Here is a 23,497-nt window from a genome sequence, read left to right on the forward strand (position 1 = left end):
ACTCTAACTGGAACATATTAGGGAATCCTTCTCTTTGATACGATCTTCCAAGTTCAAGGTATTGTTGTTTAGTACCTTGATGATTTCAGCTAATTTGATGGCTTTTGGTGGAGCTCTATGTCTGCAAGTAGCCTCTTACTGGTCTTAAAAGCAGATAGGCAACAAAATGGTTCCCTCATCATGTGGCCTCCACAAGTTCAAAGTGTTTTTCAAAACAAAACGTGGTGGTTATTTTGCGTACACATCCTCTGTTCTGAGTTTAACACCTTGAGCATAGGAACATAGGAGCAAGAGTAGGCCATTCAACCCCTAGAGCCTGCTCTGCCATTCAATACGATCATGGCAGATCATCCACTTCAATGCCTTTTCCCCACATTATCCCCATATCCCTTTATGTCATTGGTATTTAGAACTCTGTCAATCTCTGCTTTATACATACTCAATGGTTGAGCTTCCACAGCCCTCTGGGGTAGAATTTTCCAAAGATTCACAACCCTCTGAGAAAAAAGTTTCTCCTCATCTCTGTCCACGTGGCTTCCCCCTTATTTTGAAATTGTGTCCCCTGGTTCTAGTTTCCCCAACTACCTGCATCTACCCTGTCTATCCCTTTAAGTAGATTTCAAATGAGATCAGTTCTCATTCTTTAAAACTCTAGAGAATATAGGCCCAATCTCTCTTCATAGGATAGTCCCACTATCCCAGGAACAAGTCTGATGAGCCTTCATTGCACTTGTTCTATGGCAGTAATATCCTTCCTAAAATGAGGGGATGAAAATTGCACACAATACTCCAGGTGCAGTCTAACCAAAGTTCTATACAATTGAAGCAAGAATTTGCTACTGCTGTGCTCAAATCCTCTTGTGAACAGACTAACATACCATTAGCCTCCCTAATTGCTTTCTGTGCCTGCATGTCAGCTTTCAGTGACTTATGTCAATTTGGACACCCTTTGTACATCCATACTTTTCAATCTCTTGCCATTTAAGAGATAGCCTACACATCTGTTCTTCTTATCAAAATGGACAACTGCTCATTTTTCCATATTATATTCTATCTACCATGTTCTTGCATACTCACTAAATCGTTCAAATCTCCTTGAAGCTGCTTTGCATCTTCCTCAGAACACACATTCCCACATAACTTTGTGTCATCTGCAAACTTGGAAATATTACATTTGGTCACCACATCCAAATCATCGATATACGTTGTGAACAGCTGGGGCCTAAGTACTGATCCTTGTGGTACCCCACTAGTCCCAGCCTGCCAACGTGAGAATGGCCCATTTATTCCTATTCTGTTTTCTGCCTGTTAGCTAATCCTTAATCCATGCCAGTATATTACCTCCTATTCCATGTACTTTAATTTTGCTAACAGACCTCCTATTATGAGGAGCTTTCTGATAATCTAAGTACACTTCATTCACCAGCTCCCCTTTATCTGTTGTCATGAAAGTATAATAATTTTCATAATATTTTCTGGTTTATTGTGAAGTAGGTTTATGGGGGTAAGTATTTGCATCTAATTGTATGTGATTTAATTACATTTGGAGTCAAGAGAGTGCAAGTTTTAACTAATCAAAAGAAGCTAGGTGCTTGACATGCTAATGAGTAAACATGGACACTGGTTTAGCATGTAAGGTGTGAAGAAACTTTGCATTTTAGATAGATAAAGGGAGATTTGGATTTCAAAGAGATTTTAGCCTGTTTAGAACTAGCCAGATAAGCAAGGCTAAGGAATGTGCTTGTTTTTCTCAAAGGTTACTGATATTAAATAGTAGCGACATGAGGGTTTTTAATATTGTGTGGAAAATACACTTTCAAAGACGTATGAAAATAGAATTTACATATTAAAAGAGAGAAACATATATAAAGGAGAATGAGGCTATGTGTCAGGAGAAGTCCCTGTGAGATCTAACAGAAGTGTGTGAAATAGCCTTAATAAAGCCTCCAACATTTGTGCGTAAGCCTGCTGTCTACCGAAACTGAAGCTGGAGAAAAAGCCATTTGGAATTCTGCTGTCCAGGATATTGTGTTAATTTGTTGGATCTGTTTAAAACCTAAAATCCATTTTTGGACCATTGTTATAAAGGGGGTGTAACTGGGAATCAGGTTAATTGGGAATTTTACGAGTTATAATAGTAATTTGTAGTCTTACATGTGTGTTTGAAATCTTTTTTGTTGATAAGTATATTTAATTATTTTTTTAAATCTCAAAGTCTTACTGGACTTATTACTTTTGAATGAATCCAGTGCATGCATCTCGAAATAAATATAAATTGCAAAACCATTGTGATAGCGCGACCAAGTTAACCTCGTGAATTTGGTCCACCTGGCACACATCATCAGCCACGTCATAACACAATTCTGTTAGTAACATCTTCAAAAAACTCCCAACAGGTTCATCAAACATGGGCCAGGATTTTTCACTGAGCGAGCAGGCGCATGCCTGACCTGCTTGAGCATAAAATGATGCATGATGATGTCAGGCTAGTGTCCCGAGGTCATCACATACTCGTGTGAAATTTCGGTTGGCCGGTGCGTGCAGAAGTTGGCAGTGCACCCGTCGACAATTAAAAAGGCCAATTAAGGACATTAACAATCCAATTGATTTAAATTTTTTACTGCCTGTCCAACCTTATGGTTGGCGGGCAGGCAAAAAGGCCAGGCAGCCTTTGCATTTTTTGCAAAACCTCATCCACGGGCAGGATGAGGTTTCGATCCGTCATTAAAAAAAAAAATTTTTTTTAAACTTCATCTTTAATTTCTAACATGCCCCTGCTCATGTGACAGAGTCACACGAGGGGATATGCTTTAACATTTTAAAAATCTTTATCTTTTATTTTCAAAGCTGCTCAACTCCCTGAGGCAGATAGTTCTGTGCCTCAGGGATCTTTTCCAGTGCACATATGCGCGGAGTTCGCACTTACCCTCCTCCCACCCTGCAGCACGTGTTTCACGCTGGGTGGCCCTTAATTGGCACGTGAAATCATAGTCTGGCCCTAATCGTGGGCGGTGGTCGGCTCCCCGACTGCCCCCACCTGCCCCCGTTGAGCCCGCCCGACAAGGGCAAAATTCTGCCTATGATTTCCCATTCATAACTATATGTTGACTATGCCCAATCAGAGCATTATTATCCAAGTGTCCATTTAGCACATACTTTATAATAGATTCCAGCATTTTCCCTCCTACTCATGTAAGGCTAACAGGTCTGTACTTCCCTGTTTCCTCTCTCCCTCCCTTCTTAAATAGTGGGCTGACATTTGCTACCTTCCAATCTGCAGGAACCATTCTAAGCTCTATAGAATTTTGGAAGATGATCACCAATGAATCCACTATTACCAAAGCCACCTCTTTCAACACGCTGGGATGGAGAATATCAGGTCTCGGGGACTTATCAACCTTCAGTCCGATTAATTTCTCCAATACAAACTTCTTATACTAATTTCCTTCAATTCCTCATTTTCCCTAGTCCCTTAGAGCTCTAATCCTGGGAGGTTTCCTGTATCTTCCCCGGTGAAGACAAACACAAAGTAACCATTTAACATCTCTGCCATTTCTCTATTACCCATTATACATTCACCTGACTCTGCCTTTAATGGACCCGCATTTGGCTTAGCCAAGAGTTTTCTTTTTGTGTACCTATAAGCTTTTACTGTCAGTCTTTATGCGGATTGCTAGCTTACGTTCACATTTTATCCTTTCTTTATTGGTTTCTTGGTCCTCCTCTGCTGTATTTTAAAACCCACCCAATCCTCAGGTTTACTACTATTTCTGGCAACTTTGTAGACCTTTAATTTTATCTTATACAATTCTTAAGTTCCTTTGTCAGCCACGTTTGACTGACTTTTCATTTTGGATTTTTGTGCCTTGAAGGAATGTATAGTTGCTGCAAACTATGTAAAAATTCTTTAGAGACTCTCCATTGCCCATGTACCGTCATACCTTTTAATGAATTTTCCCCAATTCACCTCAGCCATTTTATCCCTCATATCTTAATTTTTGTTCAAAGTTAACACCCTGGCTTCGGATTGAAGTACCTCACATTCAAACATAATGTAAAATTCCATCATATTATGGTCACTCATTCCTAAAGGTTCTTTTGCAAGAAGATTATTAATTATTCCTTTCTCCTTACATAATACTCGATCTAAAATAGCCTGTTCTCTAGTCAGTTCTTCAACATATTGCTCTAGAAAACATCCCTAACACACTCCAGAAACTCATCCTCCACAGCATTAGTGCTCATTATGTTTACCCAGTCTATATACAGAGTGAAGTCACCCATTATAACTGTATTACCCATGCTACATGCTTCTCTAATCGCCTGAGTAATACCATGCCCCACACTATCACACTATAAACAATCCTACCAATGTTTGCTGTCCCTTGCTGTTTCTTAACTCCACCCAAACAGATTCCACATTTTGCTCTTCCGATCTGAGATCCTCCCTTATTAATGTACTGACCCCCTCTCTTATTATCAGCACAACACCACCTCCTTTTCCCTTTTATCTGTCCTTCCTAAATGTCGAATATCCTTGAATATTCAGTTCTCAGTCTTGGTCATCCTGTATTGGCAAATATATTCCATATTGGCAATTAGATTATACCCATTTATCTCTATTTGTACCTTTAAATAATCTATCTTGTTGTGAATGCTGTGTGCATTCAGGTAGGGTACCCTCAACTTTGTCTTTAACATTATTCCACATTCTATCCTAGTTGATGCTTACCTCTAATTTTCCTTACTACTTTTCTAATTCCTGTTGGCAGCTTTACTTCCTTCCAATTTGAGCTACGCCTTAGGTCCCCACCCCCCTGACAAGCTAGTTTAAATCTTCTGCAACAGCACCAGGAAATCTCCCTGCGAGGATGGTAAGCCTGGTCCTGTTAAGGTGTAACCCATCCATCTTGTACAGGTCCCACCTACTCCAGAACCGGTCCCAATGCCTCAGAATTCTGATGTCCTCCTACACCAATCCTCCAGCCACGTGTTCAATGGTTCGATCCTCCTATTCCTATGCTCACTAGCATAAGGCACTGGGAGAAATCCTGAGATTACTGCTCAAGGTTAGTTTCCTTCCTAACGCCTTAAAATCTGCTTTCAGGAACGCATTCCTCTTCCTACCTACATCATTGGTACTACATCATTGGTACCAACGTGGACCATGACCTCTGACTGTTCACCCTCCCCCAGGAGGATGTCCTGCTGGTACCAATGTGGACCGTGACCTCTGACAGTTCACCCTTCCCCAGAAGGATGTCCTGCAGCTGCTCCATGACATCCTTGATCTTGGCACCTGGGAGGCAACACGCCATCCTGGAGTCATTTTTCCCACCACAGAAATGCCTGTCTGATCCCCTATCAAATCCCCTATCACAATTGCTCTTTCACTCATCTTCCTCCTCCTGTGCAGCTGAGTCACCCATGGTGCCATGGACTAGGCTTTGGCTGGGCTTCCCTGAGGAACCACTACCCTCACCTGTATCCAAAATGGAAAACCAATTAGCAAGCAAGATAGATATAGGGAGCTCCTGAGCTACCTACCAGGTTCTCTTAAATTGCCTGGCGGCCACTCATTCCCTCGTGGCCTGTGAGCTCCCAACCTGTGGTGTGACCATCTCCCTAAATGTGCTACCCATGAAATTCTCTGCCTCACAGATGCACAACTTGAGAGTTTGAGACAGCCGGGGAATTTGTGTTTGAATGGAACATTCAATTGATAATATCCTTTAGTTTGAGGAAAAGGCAACATCAGTCTGGAGTGTTCCTTTTGTTCCCTCTTGAGACAGGAGAGTGGTTTCAGGCCACAAAAGAAATCAGGTGACCCTTGGGCAGCCATCTTTTGCAGCCTTTTGTGGTCTGTTTTAAAATATAAAAATGAGTTTGAAATTCAGAATTTATTGGGGCATGATACTATCAAAATCCTTAATTTTCAACACGTCTATAAAATCTCCACTCAACCTCTCTTCTTTAAGGAGAGCAACCCCAGTTTTTCCTCTTCCCTCTGCTGCACTGGTGTTCCTTATTCCTGATGCCATTCAAATAAAATTTTCTACCCTCACTGGGGCTTTGACATCCTTCCTAAAGCGTGGCACCCAGAACTGAACAGTGATTTGCAAAGGCTCAGCATAACTTACTAGATTTGGTATTCTATGCCTCTCTTATTATCCTCCTCAATGTTTATTCTAGATTGAACTTGGACCTTCATAAATATCATAAATTATCAGTGCAGCAATCCAAAACAAACAATGAAAAGAACGGTTTTCTCATTACAGACTGGACTCTGGCTACGGTCTGGTGAAGATGTAGGGAAGCTTACCTGCTGTGAGAAGTTCTTTAATTGCATTTGATGCAGTCAACTGTAGCCACTGATCTGTAAAAGGGTAAATCTGTAAAATACCCACCCATTCAAATAGCTTTATATGAATTGACACTTAAGGGAGTATTATCTTGCCTCAATACAAATTTGCTGTGGCTTATTGTTTGCTGTCAACTCCTATACAATTACATCCGTCAATTCCTGTACAATTACATTTAGTGGGGGCATAAAACATTTTGAATTTTGGCTTCTTTTGGCATGCTGCTTTTGTTGGACTAGCTAATCTGCCTCATGGTAGCCAATATATATATATATATATATATATAGTTATCTGGCAATATTCTCTGGCACATATTATCTGGCATACATATCTGAACCCATCAGGACTGAGAAAGTTTATTTAGCTGTCAAGTCATGGAGAAGAGTTTCATATTATCTTAATGGGATAGATTTGAAATCAGATCCCTATGGGGAGGTTAAGCAGGATTTCATAATACTGATGAAACATGGGGAGGGGGTGTGGGTGGGGAAGCACCCTGAAGGAGTATAGGATGGTTTAAAAAAAAGAACATTTAAGAAAAAATGAAGTTAAGGATTTTCTGTCTTAGCCATTTCTAAAAACCACCTTGTTTAACTTTTCACATTCACCTGCAGGTTACAAGCCTGCAAAATTAGGGTGTCATATATACTATAGTTGGCCCACAAGTTGGAGGGTCTTTATTGCAGGGTGGAAGAACTGATAGAGCAAGTACTGACAACTGGTAAATGCCTAGGTGGGGTGGGGGGCTGGAGGGCAGTGTGGAGAACATTTAAAGGGAATGAATAAATCGAGTGAAGCACTTGCAAAAAATCAGATGACCCTGAGTATCTCTGGCTGTATGCTGATATCCTTATCTTTTTCCTTTGTGCTGCTTTTGCCTTTTTCACTTGATGTCCTTTTGCTGTTCTTCCTCTGCGTGCAGCAATAGATATCAGCAACCATGTTGTGGGAGACCGGATGGGCTGTTGTAAAGTGACCTACTACCATGAGCTCCCAAACATATCCAAGCATTGGAAACATTTCTTGAGGAACCCAACTGTGTATGTTTGATGATTATCCTGGTGGTCCTTGTCTCCCAATAGCCATTGTTAGCAGATTTCCTGTGGTTATTAGTCCTGGAACAATGATCTCTATGTGGCTCAGACCTGAGTGGTTTAAAACAACAAAAACTTTAAAACATTAAGTAGGAATAAATGGGACATTTGAGTTGGCAGGCTAAGCGGTGGGATAATAAAATTATCAATACTTGGTGTTAATGGTATGCTATTTTTTATATCAAGGTTAAAGGATGTACATGACTGGCCTTAACTGATTAATTGCTTTGAGCACATACAAAAGAAACATGTTACATTACCTATAAGAGGCATAACCAACTTTTTAAATTGGTTTAATTGTTTTATTCATTTACTCAAAAAAAGCATGAAAGAAAGACTTTTTAAAAAGGTCCAGGCAGTTTTCCTTAGTTGATTAGTTATTTAGTTTTGTTTATACTCAAAAGAGTACAAGAGAAAGGCTTTAACAGGTTCAGGTACTGGGTTGTGGAGGGGTCCATACCAGAATGCCAGCCTCCCTTCCACAATTATGTCCATGCCCAAGTACCTTTGGAAAGGGAGCTTGCGGTATTTGTTGGTACGCTTCAGGTCTTCCATGATTGGTGGGCGCTGCAGTGGCTGGAGTACATCATCAGCCCCAGGAGTGACGTTTTGATTTAATTCAATAAGTTTCCTTTAAAGTTTTGATCTTTGTTACAATGTCCCTTTAAGGTGCTGTTAATTTGAATATAAGTTTATTTGTTTAATAAAATTAGACACATGGTACTCTGCTTCAACTGCATTCAAGGTGGCTCAAGCATGCCGTGGTCTCTCTTCTAAACTGGGCCCCAATCAGACGGAATTTCACATCGGTACCGGGTCCTGAAGCATCCCTCAGGAACCTCAGCCCCACAATTTGAGCCACCTCGTGGAAACTCCCTCTATGTCTTTCTATTCTGCAGGAGGAGCTTCCTGTGTGGGCTGCTGGCATACACCCTCCACTTCCTCACCCTCATCAACCATGGTCGTGGTGTGGCATTCCGTCTTGCCATCCAGAGGTGACGAGTCCTGTGTTTTGGGAGGGGAGCGGGTCTCTCGATGTGGGAGTCCTCCCTTTTGCCATCAGGGATCTGCTGTGGAGGGTTGCACACGGTCCTGTGTAATAGAAGACTAAGATGGTTCATGGACTCTCAAGCAGTCTATATGTTCTGTGGCCTTGAGGAATCCATGTTCTATGTTTATGTGAGGACATATGTTTATATGCAACCTCTTTATGATTATTTGAAGGAGTTGCCCCTCATCCTTTGGTTGCACTTCAGCCCCACGCTCCGAATGTTTGGACACTTGCTGCAAAGAGGAGTGGGCATGTCAGAAGACCTCCTCATTAATCTGTTCCTCAGCTTGGCCAAGGTAGTCAAAAACAGGTCCAGGCAGCGGGTGTTTGAAGAGTCATTCGAACTGACTGTCTGTCTCTCTTTCCCAGCTTTGTCCACACCAGGTACCCTTGGAGAGGGAAGGGAGCACGTGGTGTCCATTAGTACACTTGAGGCTTTTTGTGATTGGGGGGTGTTGCAGGGACTAGTGTGCATCTTATCCCCACCCCTCCAAATATATTTTAATTTAGATACGTTTCCTTTAAAGATTTTGTTTTTGTTACAGTGCCCTTTCAATTAACTTTTTTATTTGATTTGTTACTCAAAAGAGTATAAAAGAAAAATTTACTGACTCTGTTACAATAATGTAAAGAGTCACTTAAAACAATTAAACAAATGATCAACCCTTTAACATCCATTGGTTTCTTGCAAAAGAGTTTAAAAGACAGACTCGTGGGACCCTCAGTGTTAGTAAGTAAGAAGCAGACATATGTAATGCTGCATTCTGTAGCCAACTATCAAAGAAAGGGTTTGTGTCTAGGGTCATACTTCACCATCTGGCTTGGGATCCAATTAACATTTAGGCCTCAAGCTACTTACAATCTGGATTGAGGGAACTTTGTATTACATATCCAAGTTTTCTAATGATACAAAGTTAGGTGGGAATGTAAGAAGTGAGGAGGATGCAAAGTGGCTGCAGAAGGCTAGAGGCAGATTAGTTGAGCTGACAAGAACATGGCAGATGAAATGCAAAGTTACCTAACTGATGCATTGGCCCTAGCAAAGGGGGCATTAGTGAACAGTTTGACACATTGATAGACTGCAGACATACTGATGTGAGAAATATCACCTGTTGCCTGGAAGGGAAGAGCCTTTGACCACCACAGGCGTAACTGCCATCTAGCCAAGTGAATCGTGCTGTTTGGGTCTGACTGGAGAAGCACAACCTCCTCAGGCACTGCTCCAGGAAAGTGACTCCAGGCTTTTGTATCCTATAGGCTGGTAAAGGCCTTCTTCAAGTAGCTCCTCCTCTCCGCTACACATATGGTCTCCTTAGAGGCCTAGCTACTGCTCCTGTTGTTCCTCTACCTCCTCTCCGTGCAACCGAAGTGGCAAAATTGCACTGTGCTTAATAATGGAGATTTTTTTCTATATTTATTTCTGCTCTAAGGCAAACTCTCCTGTGGATATCAAAAAAATTACCAACGATCTGTGTCATTTTAAATAATGCTTCCAGTTATCATCCTGTTCCCGCTTGACTCCTGCCTACTGCCGTGATAACCATGTGTTTTCAGGCACTGAACACCAGTTTAGCCTCAGTGCTACATGTAATATGAGGTTATTTTAATGTCATTCAGATTCCAAGGCAATTTTAGCATGCAAGTACAGAAATCCTGCCAAGTGCTGACCAACTGAGTAAATCCTAGCATGATTCTTTCTGAAAGGCAATTGAATTGATATTTAAAGGGACTAAGCAGTCCCTTTACTGTGCTTAGACAGGTGCGGTGGTACTTTTAGGCTTTTAATATATCTGTTAGTAGATGTTGATAAAATGTTTCCCCTACAATTATTTCTTAATTTGCTGAAAGAGATAACAGTTCACCTACTCTCAGTGGAGCACAGATCACTCCAATGGGAATGAGTCCAATCAAGGGAATAAGCCTAGACTCCAAAGTAGCAGACAATCTTTTTATAACAATATTTGGATCAGTCCCTTACACCTAGATCTAGGAGAGGAGCTTCATGAACTCTGGACAGAGGGGCTGGGTGCCAAACATTATCTCAGAAAGCAGGCAAGTGTTAGAAATACATCCCACTGGCACCACTGGGCACATTCTCAGTGACTTGAGGTCGTCCAAAACTTTGCTGCCTGTGCCTTAGCTCAAAGTCCCATTCCCTTATTCCTGTGTTCACTGACTGACATTGGCTCCCAGTCAAGCAACACCTTGATTTCAAATCTCATCCTTGATTTCAAATCCTTCCCTATCTCTAATCTCCTCCAACTCTATTACCCTCTAAGTTATGTGCTCCCCTAATTCTGGGCTTTTGGTCATCTGATCTAATATCTCATGTGGCTCAGTGTCACACTTTGTTTTATAATGCTCGTGTGGTGTTTCATTATATATGAAATAGCACCTTTTAATGTAATGTGTCGTTGCTATTGTAACTGCAAGGAGCATAACCCTTGGATTTTTCAGGGCCATTAATATAGCCATGTTGCTGTTAACTATGGCTTTTTTTTCTCTTTTCTAATTGCATCCATTTGTCTTATTTGTAGGTGAATGCATTTCTCTCCTTTGTTATACCCATGGTAATAATTTCAGTCTTGAATACAATCATCGCCAATCAGCTAATAGCCATGTTCAAGCAAGCAGCTCAAGACAGCCGGGTATGCACAATTGAGGGGCAGCAGACCACACTTAACATTTCAGTGGAGCCAAGCCGTGTCCAATCTCTCCGACATGGAGTCAAGGTTCTCAGTACGTATCACCCTTTCATTATTTATATAAAAATAAATGCATTCTTCAGAAAAGACTTTGCCTGGCTTCTACAAGTGGATATGTATACAGTCTTCCTCTATATTGCTGACAGTACTTGACCAGTAGGGAGTGTGTTTACATCTATTTAATGTTAGCTGTATGCCACACATACCAATGGCAGCAGCATCTTCCTTGGGATCTTCTTCCAAACGGCTGCAGCACTTGGAGGTTGTGAAAAGAACTTCAGAAACACTGCATAAATCCAAGATATATTGTATAAACAGGTTTCCCCTGATCTTATGCTGAAATTATAAGATCTGACTGGGGGAAGTGGAGGAACTTCCTGCCAATGTAGACCTGAATAAATATTAAAGGCTTAAAGTGGCTCTTAAAAACACAGAAATAATTGAATTATTCTGATACAGCAGAATTAATATACAGATTAGAATATATAACACTGTTGACAACTCCATTTTACAGAACTGTCAGCTGAGCCAGGATCCCCCCCAGTCCCCGAGCACGAGGGGATCCACCCAGTCCCTGAGCATGAGGGGACCCCCCCCATTCCCGAGCACGAGTGGATCCCCCCAGTCCCCGAGCACGAGTGGATCGCCACCCAGTCCCCGAGCACGAGGAAATCGCCACCCAGTCCCCTTTTACATGGGCAGGCCAATTAAGGCCCACCCAGTGTGACATCCTCAGCCAGGAGGGCGCTCTTTCACACACATGCAACAGAGCGCACAGATCTCCTTGAGGCTAAGTGCTGCCTCAGGGAGATCGGCTTGGAATTATAATTTGTAACACAAATGATAAAAAAAAATTCTTGACATGTCCCCTCATGTGACACTGTTGCATGAGTTGGGACATATCCATAACTTTTATTGAAACCTTTAATAATTTAAATACCCTCATCTCACCAGCGGATGAGCTTTCATGCTTTTCCCCAAAGCTCGCCAGGGTTCCCGGCCTGCCCGCTAACCTTAAGGTTGGATGGGCAGGTCCATTAATAACTTTAAATTCGTTTCAATGATCTCAGTAGGCCATTGAGAGGTCAGCAGGCATGCAGCTGACTCAGCTGTTCCCCCGCCAACCTGAAAATGGAAATGATGCAGGTGACATCGGGAGTTCCACCTGACGTCATCCTGTGTTGGTGAGCAGGTCCCGCCCACTGACTGGAGGATCCTGCCCATAATCTAAATAAAGAAGGAACCACAATCCTGAGAACTCCATTAATCGTAGAAGCCTATTCATATTTTTAATTAAATGGGGAAAGTTAGAGCTCTGGAGAAAAGCTCTGTTAAACAGAGAGTGCACTGTTCTTGTCGTGGTAGGTGGGGCAGGCAAGGATGAAGAGGAATGGGAATGTTCAATAAGTTTCTGTGATGATTTGCTGCAAGGCTTCATTCGAACTGGGAACAAAACTGAAATGGGGGCTCAAATTGGAATGCTTGCCATATGGAAGGGGGGGGGAAAAATGACACTGAAAAATGTTACCATAATTTTGCAGGTTAAGATGCTTAATATAAAAATATATTTGTATTTAAATACCATTAATCCCATGACCCTGAAGTGGATGAAGCGGTTCTGAAAAAGTGAATGAAGAGGCGTGATTATTGCTTATTGAAAACTTTTCCCAATACCCCGCTATGATGACTTGATATATAGTCGGCAATGGCAATTTTTGATAGCCTCTGCGGGAAAAGATGCATTCCGTTGAAAAATAAAACTTAGCAAGAAAGACCCATCCATGGCTCACTCAGGAAATTAAGGATAGTATTAGATTGAGGGAAGAGGCATACGATCTTGCAAAAAAAAAAAATAGCAAGTCTGAGGAGTGGAAGTGTTTTAGAAACCAGCAAAAGGCACTAAAAAGTGCACTCTCTCCAACACCGACACAGTAGCAGCAGTGTATACCATCCACAAGATGCACTGCAGGAACTCAAAGGCTCCTTAGACAGCACCTTCCCAACCCACAAGTACTACCACCTAGAAAGACATGGAGAGCAGACACATGGGAACACCACTGCCTGGAAGTTCTCCTCCGAGTCACTCATCAATCTGACTTGGAAATACATCACCATTCCTTCACTGTCACTGGGTCAAAATCCTGGAACTACCTAACAGCACTGTGGATGTACCTACACCACATGGACTGCAGCGGTCCAAGGCAGCAGCTCACCACCACCTTCTCAAAGTCAATTAGGGATGGGCAATAAATGCTGGCCTATCCAATGACACTCATCCCATGAATGATTTTTTTTTTTAAATGAGCAAACTAATCAAACGTAAAAACAGATTTTAAAATATAATTATAAAAACTCTTACAAAGAGTAGCTAAAGTAAACATTGGTCCTTTAGAAAAGGCAGGAGAAAATATAGTGGAGAATGAGGAAATGGCAGAGCCATTGAACAAATATTTTGTTTATGTCTTCACATTAGAAGACAAGTTTCATACCAGAAATTGACAGTAATGTAGAGGCTAGAAAGAGTGAAGAAATTAATAACAGCAGAGAAAAAATCTTGGAGAAACTTAAGGGACTAAAATCCAACAGATCCCCAGAACCTGATGGCCTACACCGTAGGGTTCCAAAAAGAAATAGCTGCAGAGAGCTATGATTTTCCAAAATGCCTTAGATTAGGGAACAGCCCCATCAGATTGGAAGTTGGCAAATGTTAATGCTTTTCAAGAAAGGAGGGAGAGAAAACAGTGAACTACGGGCCATTTGGCCCCAACATCAGTCATGGGAAAATGCTGGAATCTATTATTAAGGAACTCTTAACAATGCCCTCAGAAAAACACATTGTATGATTAGAACAAGTCAACATGGTTTTACTAAAGGGAAGTCCTGTTTGACAGAATTAGAGTTTATGAGGATGCAATTAGGGTAGATCAAGGGGAACCAGTAGATCTTGTATACCTGGATTTTAAAAAGTATTCAATAAGGTGCCACACAAGAGGTTAATAGACAAGATAAGTATGCAAGGAGTTGGAGGTAATATATTAGCATGGATAGAAGATTGGTTAGTGGACAAGAAGCAGAGAGTGGGCATAAATGGAGTATTTTCAAGTTGGCAGGCCTCTTGGTTAAAGCTGGTTTATTTCCAAGACAACTCCTCAGTGCTACTAGTTTCTCCACAAAGTGTTCCAGCTGTACCTTTTTATTCTATTCAGTTGGTATAATTAATGCCCATCACCTGTTTAACTACCAATTGGTAGTTAAACAAGATAATTGCCATATTAACATTCTCCTTTTTTAAGACAAAAAAACTTGAACACTTTTTAAACAAACTGAAGGAAATAATGTCATGTATTTCCACGTCTATAATCCCAAAATTTCTTTTACCCTACACAATAAAACAAAAACATTGCATCATTATAAGACACCCTTCTTCCAACACATTTAATAATTTTTAGACCAGGCACTTTTTTGTAAAACAGTCTGATAGTTGATGACTTGCATCAACCCATTTTCGTAGAGATCTCTTTTCTTTCTAAGATCTCCTTTATGCTGGCTAGGTCTATTTGTAGTCTTTTTCCCGTGACACTTTGTGGAATGAACTTTGTCCCAAAGAGACCGGTTATCAACATAACATTCTATGGGCAAACGTTTCCCACATTGCCTCTTGTCCAATATATTGACAGAAATATTACATAAGTAAAGCCCCATATCTAATGCCTCTACCAAGGCTAACATTTCAGCAGCTAGGGTGCTTTTCACTACCCTTTTTATTTTCTTGGCCTCCCAAGCCAGTGGGCAACATTTATTGCTCTTTCCCACCAAGAATATGATGAACCCTGCTGTGCTAGAGTACCCATCTGGAAGATTGGCATGTGAGGCATCACTAAAAATGACCAACCTAATTTTCTGGATCACCCAAGGCTGGAAACTTGAGCACATATCTCAGAATTTAAGCATTTTATTTGCCCTCAGAACTTCTCAACTGTTACACTTTTCATCATGGTACTCAGTTCCAACACATCATAACTAACATCAGGCCTGGTGTGAGTACATGACCAGTTCAACTGCCCAATCAAACTTCTCAACCATTCCATTTCTTCCTTGGTAGCAGAATCCTCTTTTTAAGAGCCTTTTCTTATACTTTTATCCAATTCAGGGCTGTAGGGACTTGCAGCCTATCATAACAGGCAATGGGCACTAAGTCAGGCACACTCAGGGCAGGAATGCCAGTCCATTGCAGGGCTCACATTCATGCTCCTACATTAGAGGTGCAATTTAACTGTAGCTAATCTGTCTGACCAGCATATCTTTGGGTGGTACAAGGGAGCTGGAGCACCTACTGGAAACCCATGTCAATGTCCACACAGACACCTGAGGCCAGAATTGAACCTGGGACCCTGGAGCTATGAGGTAACAGTGCTGTCCACTGTGCCATTGTGCTGCCCTCCTCTTTTTGTGAGGATCTACCATGAGTTATTGGATATAATTAACATTCTAGATAAGATTGTTAATTCAATGTCACTCCTAACTTTCTGCTTAATGTCTAAACCTATCTATTTAAAGGCTCCAGAAGCCTGTTTTCCGACCTGGCATTTCTTCTTGATTTTCGATTACCCATGGTTCAAATTCTACAGATCCTCCCCACAGGAAATCAACATGCATGATAAAGATCCCAGCTTGTTTCTCCTTATGGTGCCAGTAGAACATCACAGGGTCTGCCTTTAACTGAATGCAGCCAATTTTCAACAAGACAGAACTCACGAAAAAATACCATACGCTTAATACATCATTCAACCCATAAACAGACTTATTCAATTTCCATAGCTTTCCTTCTACAACCTTAGCTTCTTTGGGTGGTTTCCAAAAAAACTTCCCTTTAAAACTTCTCCCCTTGTAAAAAATGCAGCCTTATATCAATCGATTTGCATTCCCAGGAATAGGATGCCAAAATAGCTAAAAATCTTCAAACTCACTTTCACCGCAGTGGGCAAGTCCACTCTGACATCCTGATCTCCTAGTCTCTCTTGAAAGCATTGGGTTACTAATCTCACTTTGGCCTTAATGTGCCATCTGGGAGTACCTTTTCTGTACAGATCCATCTGTAAAATAAAGCTGGCTGTCCTCAGGTATTTCAGAATATACCCCAAATTCCTTCCAACTCTTTCCGTTTGGCTTCCTTTCCAATTCATTAGCAGCTACTAGAATCTGTTATAAGGACTTTTACTTCTATTGAGATTGCTCTCTAGTCCTCCTTAAGCTACAGCCTCTATTCGCATTCCTCTCCCTTTCCGGACTGCTACTACATGATTGTCCTCCTAAAAGAACTCAGTTTGCAAGTCTGTGATCTTTTTCTAGGGTCACGACCACTTTCAGAACTCACTGTGCTTTCTGGGTTTCCAGATCTTTACCTCGGTTTGCCAATTGATAGGTCTTGTCTTCTGTCCTTCATCCTGCATGTTTAGCCAATGTTTGTATTTAACAGTAGCCTTTCCTGCTCTCCCTATGTTGGTGGCATCCCTCCACACACTGGTCCCTTGTGTATATTACCTTTGTTCCTACTTTGGGTAATCACCATTTTGGATGAATAGCATTGTCCTGTGCCTCAGTATTACCGGGTTGACAGAATATAAACAAAGTATCTGCCGTCACCTGCTCCTCATAACTACCCAGTGTACGTATATGTAAAGTGCATGGTGCTTCCTTGCGTTCTATATCCTGTTCAGAACCTATAAAGGTATAGTCAGTACCAATTAACTGAAGAATGTACCCTAACAGTTTGATTACCATGTTGCACAATTACTACTTCCCCATCACTCCCTATAACCTTACCAGGTCCTTTCCACTCTTTCATGCCTTCCCTTTTATAATATACCATGTCTCCTTGTCGAAACTGTATTCCTGATGGTCTTATGCAGTGCCGTAGGGCCCGTCAAATGTTCTCCAAAACGTCAGCTTTAATGAAAGTTTTTCTGCCCGCATGCAAAGCAGTCAGATGAGCAGAAAAAGTGGAGCTAATGCTAGTCCCTTCTAGAGCAGGGGGGAGCATCTGACAACACCAAAGGTAACTTCGGATTTCTTCCATATACCAACTGATACGGACTGTATCCCCCAACCATTTGCAGAGAGTTCTTTGCGTTCACTGCACCTGCTAGCACTATTTGCAGTTTACTACCTGGTTAATCAGCTAACGTTTCATGTAACATATCATCTATTACTGCATGGTTTCTTTTACAAAGACCATTACTAAACAGGCTCTCAGCTGCAGTGTACATAACTATGTTTAAATCTTTGCACATATCTTAATTCCTCATTGGTGAATTCCCCACCATTATCTGTGAGGAACTTCATTGATGTTCCTAATCCCACCCATTTCTCCATGATCTTATCAACAATGGTCCTTTTGTATTTACTATGTGTCACAGTGGATAGACCAAATCTGGTTGCCATAATCGAAGAAATGTATTAAAAAAATACCCCTATCCTTGTCCCAAACCTTCAAGTCCATTGCCACGACATCGTTAAACTCCCTGGCTAGTGGCAAGCTCACAACAGGTAGCAGTGGTGTCTTGTGATATTTAAGGCAAATTTCACACTGAGCAGTGATTTGTTCAATAAGGTCATCATATCCTTTATTGACCGCTTCCATATCTCAAAGCAGAGTCTTCAGTTTCTGTGGCGCCAGATGTACAAACTGTCTATGTAATTTCCAAATGAACTTTTTGTCCACCAAATTCTCATTCTCAGCGGTTAACAATACTTTGAACTTTTTGACGAGAAACCTCTGGCTTCCTTAGTGGCAAGCAGTAATGGCCTGATCGAGTAAGTGGAGGTTCACATTCCTCCACCCCCGCCCCAAACACAACTGCTCTAACATTCTTCATATCTAACGTCATCTGAGCCTTCATCGCAGATCAACTCGATAGCAGTATCTCGCTAGAAACCACATCAGTACTGATAAACAGATCGATCCCTGCTATCTTACAAGGGAGGAGCACCCATTTGGAGTATTGTCATCTTTAAACCTGAAGCAGGTAGAGCTTTCATACTTCTTGACCTTCCGCATAGAGAGACTCCAGATAGCAATTAAGCCAGTCCATGCCACACACTGTAAAAGTGCAATGACTGTCCAAAACTGCACAGTTGAAGGGATCTACCATCAAGATACTCATCACTGGATTCAAACTCAGTGATCAATACAATTCCATCATGGCACTCATCATCGTCATTTTCAGTTTCAGATGAATCAGTCTCATGGGTCACTTCAAAGACACTATTCCTTTGCTATGAGCAGTCCATTGCATAATAGTATTGGGAATCACACCAAAACACCGATTAACTATTCCCCATGCATTTTTTGGGTTAAAACATCAATGGTCACCATCCCAGACACACTTTTTGTCCCGACTCTCAAATTGGCTAGAGTTGTCAGACTTCTGGTCATTAACCCCATCTTTGTATTGGAATCTTTGTCTAATATTTGATCAACCATGAAATTCAGTCACCACTGAATCCTCAAACTCTGGTTTTACAGCTTAGTTGTTCACATTTGCTTAAAAAAAAAAGTGGCAGGGAACAACAGTTTCCTCAGAAATTTTTTTAAGGCAGCAGCCATTTGCTTTAAGAGAGGTTTTCCCCCCCCCCAGAACTGAATCCATTAGTACTAAAAGACAATCAACATGCGAAATGAGTCCAGTAATTTAAATGCCAATACTGATTCTGGAATTTCAAGTTCAAATCACTGTAACCTCCTGTACCATTTATCAAAATCCTTGATATATTCTTCCATGGACTGATTATTTGATTTCCTAAACTTATCAAGGATCATCCAAGCTTCATACATTGCTAATAACTCATCCTTTTTGTAGAACTTATCCAAAAATTGTCAGACAGTTTAATCCCGCTTCATGATCCAAATCGTCCACTTTGCACTCTGAAAATGCTTTACTCCTTATCTTACTTTTGGCTGGTGGTGATGACACCAAAACCATGTCTTGCCTCTTCCAGGGTATGGCATCAACCCAGGTCCACATTTCAACTTCAGCCTTCCATTGCTGATAAGGTTCAGAGTCAGAAAAATAATTGGAGGATAGTCAAAACTTGTGATTTTGCACCATCCTTCCACCATTCCACAACTTAAACTGTTAGCAACAGTACACTTCTTTCCCTCAGAGGAAAGGGACTGAAAGTTCCATATATAGTAATCAATCAGCAAAGCTTAAAGTTCATCCTCTGCTACCATGTTACTCACAACAAGAGGTTGTGGTGGAAGAATTAATCTAGACAGATCACTTGGCTAAAACTAATTTATTCCCAAGACAAATCCTCAATACTAATCACTTCCCCCAAAAAGTGTTCCAGCTGTACCTTTTTATTCTATTCAGTTGGGATAATTAATGCCCATCACCTGTTTAACTACCAATTGGTTTTTACAAGATGATTGCCATATCAACATGCAGCAAATAGTGGACTGCCGCAAGGATCACTGCTGGGGCCTCAGCTATTTATAATCTATAGTAATGACTTTGATAAAGAGGCAAAGGGTAATATATCTAAGTTTGCTGATGATGCAAAGCTAAGTGGAAAGGTAAGCCGTGGACAGGACACGGAAAGGTTGCAAAGAGATATAGACAGAATTGGCAACAAGATGGCAGATATTGTAGGGAAATGTAAAGTTATTCACTTTTAAGTATACAAAAGCAGAATATCTTTCAAGATGTGAAAAACGTGTAAGTGTTGATGTTCAAAAAGACTTGGGTGTGCTCATACAAGGAAGAAATTAGCATGCAAGTAGAGCAAGCAATTTGGAAGGCAAATGGCATGTTGGCCTTTATTACAAGGTGATTAGAGCACAGGAATAGATAAGTCCTGCTGCAGTTGTACAGGGTTTCGGAGAGACCGCATCTGGAGTACTGTGTGTAGTTTTGATCTCCATATTTAAAAAAAGCATATATCTGCGTTGGAAGCGGTACAGCGAAGGTTCACGAGATTGTTCCCTGGGATAAAGGGGGTTGTCCTATGATGAGAGGCTGAATAAATTGGGCTTATATTATCTGGAATTTAGAAGAATGACAGGCAATCTCATTGAGACGTAAAAGATTCAGAAGGGGCTTGATAGAGTAGATGCTGGGAGTCTAAAATACAGGCGCACAGTCTCAGGATAAAGGGCCGATCATTTAGGACCGAGATGAGGAGAAATTGTTCACTCAAAGCATTATGAATTTTTGAAATTCTCTATCCCAGAGGGCTGTGGATGCTCCATCGTTGAATACGTTTAAGACTGGGATAGACAGATTTTTGGTCCCTCAGGGAATCAAGGGACATGGGGAGCGGGCATGAAAGTTGAGTTGAAACCCAAGATCATTCATGATCATATTGAATGGTGGAGTAGGCTCAATAGGCCATGTGGTCTAATCCTGCTCCTTAGTTCTTGTGTTCTTATGGTAATAGACTCTATTTGCTAGCCAATTCTGGTCTCTTGGGCATCCTGATTTTAAATGCTCCACAATTGGCAGCTATGCCTTAAGCTGCTGAGGCCCTATCCAGCTCGCTACCTCTCTTTCCTCCTAAGATTCTCCTTAACCTACATCCATGACCAAGTGATTGGTCATCTACCCTAATATCTTTTTATGTGGCTGGTGTCAGATTGTGTTTGATAATGCTCATGTTAAGTACCTAGGGATGTTTTGGTGCCTTGAAGGTGCTACATAAATAAAAGCTGTTGTTATTGTTTTCAAACTGTAGCCAATATTACCTTAACACGCTTCCCGGACTTAAGAACTATTTTTTTTGTATCTAATCCCTGACCTGTGGATCTTGCATTTCTTCTACCCACCGTGGCCTTCCCCCCCGCCCTCCCCCCCCCCCCCCCCCCCCCCCCCCCCCCCCCGCTGCTTTCTGCTATGCACCCTGCCCATTGGCTCATTGGTGACCAGTTTGAAAATAATGCCTTCATTCTCTCCTTCCTTTTCACTTCTCTTCTGTCCTGTGACACTGAATAATAGTTGAGTTTGGTTCCATGGGCATTTGCCATTATCTCACCCAAGTGTCCATTCTGCAAGTGTAGGCAATGAATGTCAATAACAGAACTTGAGTATTGTTGAAAAAAGAGACATGCTGTCAAAGTAGGGCACACATCAAAGCCATCCTGCAGGGTAATGGCTACCCTGATCAGATCATTGCTTGCTGTTTATTACGCAAACTCATGCATGGGTCTAAGGCCGTCACTTTCGGTCCTGAAAAGTGTACAGTCTACCTCAGACTAACCTGGAAGGGTAAGATGTCTCAAAGATTTGAGCATCAGGTGAAACTAGCTATTGCACGCTGCTACAATGCAGTAACAACACAAGGGGTATTCTCCCTTAACAGGATGCTGCCGTCAAGCCAAAAAGATGTTCTGCCTATCACACAAATGAGCAATGTGGTATGTGAATTTCAGTCCTGGTGTGATACCAGATATATAGGCCATGCGTCCTAATCATTGGCGGATTGTACCCAGCCAGCCTGTGCTTGCAAAACTCACAACATCGGGTGGAACTTTCCGTGCCCGCTGACATCAGGCGTGTTCGGCAGTGTGAGCAGACAATATGATGAGAAGGCCAAAAATCAGTTTCACGCGTTGTGAAACCAGTTTGTGATCGCCCATTCGGCCTGTCGACTAAGGGTGGCGGAAGAAGTCAGGAAGGAGGAAGGACTAAGTGGGGGTCGGGTTTGGGGAGGGGGAGGACTAAGGGGCGGGGAGGGAGTCCATGGGAGGGGGGGGTGATGGGTAAGAGTTCCAAGGGGTCAAGGGGTTCCAAGGAGGGGAGGATGTTCCAAGATGGGGGAAGGGGTTCCAAGGTTGTAAAGGGTCCTGTGGTGGGGGGAGGGGGGTGATGTCCAGGTGAATGTGCAAGGGAGGGCTCTGATGAGCCCACGACAGCCTCCTGGGAAGTGAACTGAGGGTGAATGTGGTATGAGGGAATGGTGAGACTGACTGAGGGCAGAGTGGGGCTCTGGGGTGGGAAGGTGAGGATTCAATGGGAGTTGTAGGAGGGACAGCAAGGCTAGTTGGTGAGGACTCAGAGGCAGACACGGACCCTGGGGGTGGTAAGGAGAAGGGTGGGGAGGCTAATGTGGATGGGAGTGGGATTTTCAGGAAGGAAGGGAACATGCACGTTCACCTGGACATCCCCAAAGGAAAAGAGTTGTGGCTGGTAGGTCACGGAGGGAAAGTGGAAGGTGATGCCGAGGGGGGGGTCAATAGTGATGGGGGAAAGGAAATGTATGGCTGGGGGAGGGGAAAGAATGGGGGAGTGAATGAAAAACTGAATCACCATCATGCTATCTAAATTGAAAGGGAAGCGAGAGTCATGGTGGGTGAGATCAGTTGTTGCATGGGAGTGTGATCAATGGGTGGGTGGAAATGCAGGTCAGCTCAGGTGGACAACTGAAAGTGAACCCCAGCAGGGAGCATTGAAATTGTCAGGGCATTGAGATGAATGTGATACGGGAAGGATCCACACGCATGGGAGAGTGCTTGCCTGAGGCTCCGAAAGGCCACACAAACACTTCTCCCTCTGGAGTCGCTTGTTATCCACCTGTTCCCTCTGCGGTGACAGAGGACAAGGTTGAGGGTCTCACAGGCGAAGGGGACTTGGGGGGAGTGGACAGCCTCTGAGATTCCTGAGCGGGGGACCCAGGGTTGTCCAACTGCCGCTCCCCCTCCCTTCGGGTGCCCAGGGGCTCCGGCCTGACCCCTTGAGGGGAAAGAGCACCTGGAGAGTCATTGAGATGCCCCTTTTTCCTCTTGCGTTGCCACTGCAGGAACTCATCCACAGCTCCCACGATGGATTGCAGGTCTGCACACTTGTCCGCGTTCTGCTGGACCAGGGTCTCCATGGCATCCACCATCCTCCCCATGAGACCTCCATACGTGCACATGTGGGCACCACTTCATCAGAGAACGGGCGAACGCACTCCTCTGACTCATGAGCCACTCTGTTGAGGGCTTCCAACAGCTCTGCCTGATGTTCCCTGCCTTCTGCTGAATCTCCAGGATGAGTTGGAAGGCCAAATCCAGACGTTCATCATCTGATTCAGACCTCAGAGATGCCTGCTCCCCAGCAGTCCTTCAGGTGCCAGGGAGCTCGGCTGAACCTGCACGTGTCCATGCAGTGACCACCAGATTGTGGACCCAAGCCTGCTCTGGATCTAGGTCCCACCAAAGTGTGTATCTCAACACTGGTGCGGGGTGTAGGTAAGCGCTGTTAAGGGCCTTCCAGGCTGCTTATTTCCAGCTCTTCAAGGGAAGAG

The 23,497-nt window shown here is 42.6% G+C and overlaps 1 protein-coding gene across 1 annotated transcript in view; it reads left to right on the forward strand.

The window, feature by feature from the left end:
• Positions 1-23,497, forward strand: part of ntsr1 (neurotensin receptor 1 (high affinity)) — a 65,711-nt gene that overhangs the window by 9,576 nt on the left and 32,638 nt on the right. The window contains exon 2 of the mRNA XM_041205441.1: positions 11,045-11,246. Coding sequence (XP_041061375.1) covers positions 11,045-11,246 — 202 coding nt within the window. The remainder of the gene's footprint in view (positions 1-11,044; positions 11,247-23,497) is intronic.

The sequence above is a fragment of the Carcharodon carcharias genome, chromosome 14 (assembly GCF_017639515.1).
Source record: "Carcharodon carcharias isolate sCarCar2 chromosome 14, sCarCar2.pri, whole genome shotgun sequence".
Classification (NCBI taxonomy): domain Eukaryota; kingdom Metazoa; phylum Chordata; class Chondrichthyes; order Lamniformes; family Lamnidae; genus Carcharodon; species Carcharodon carcharias.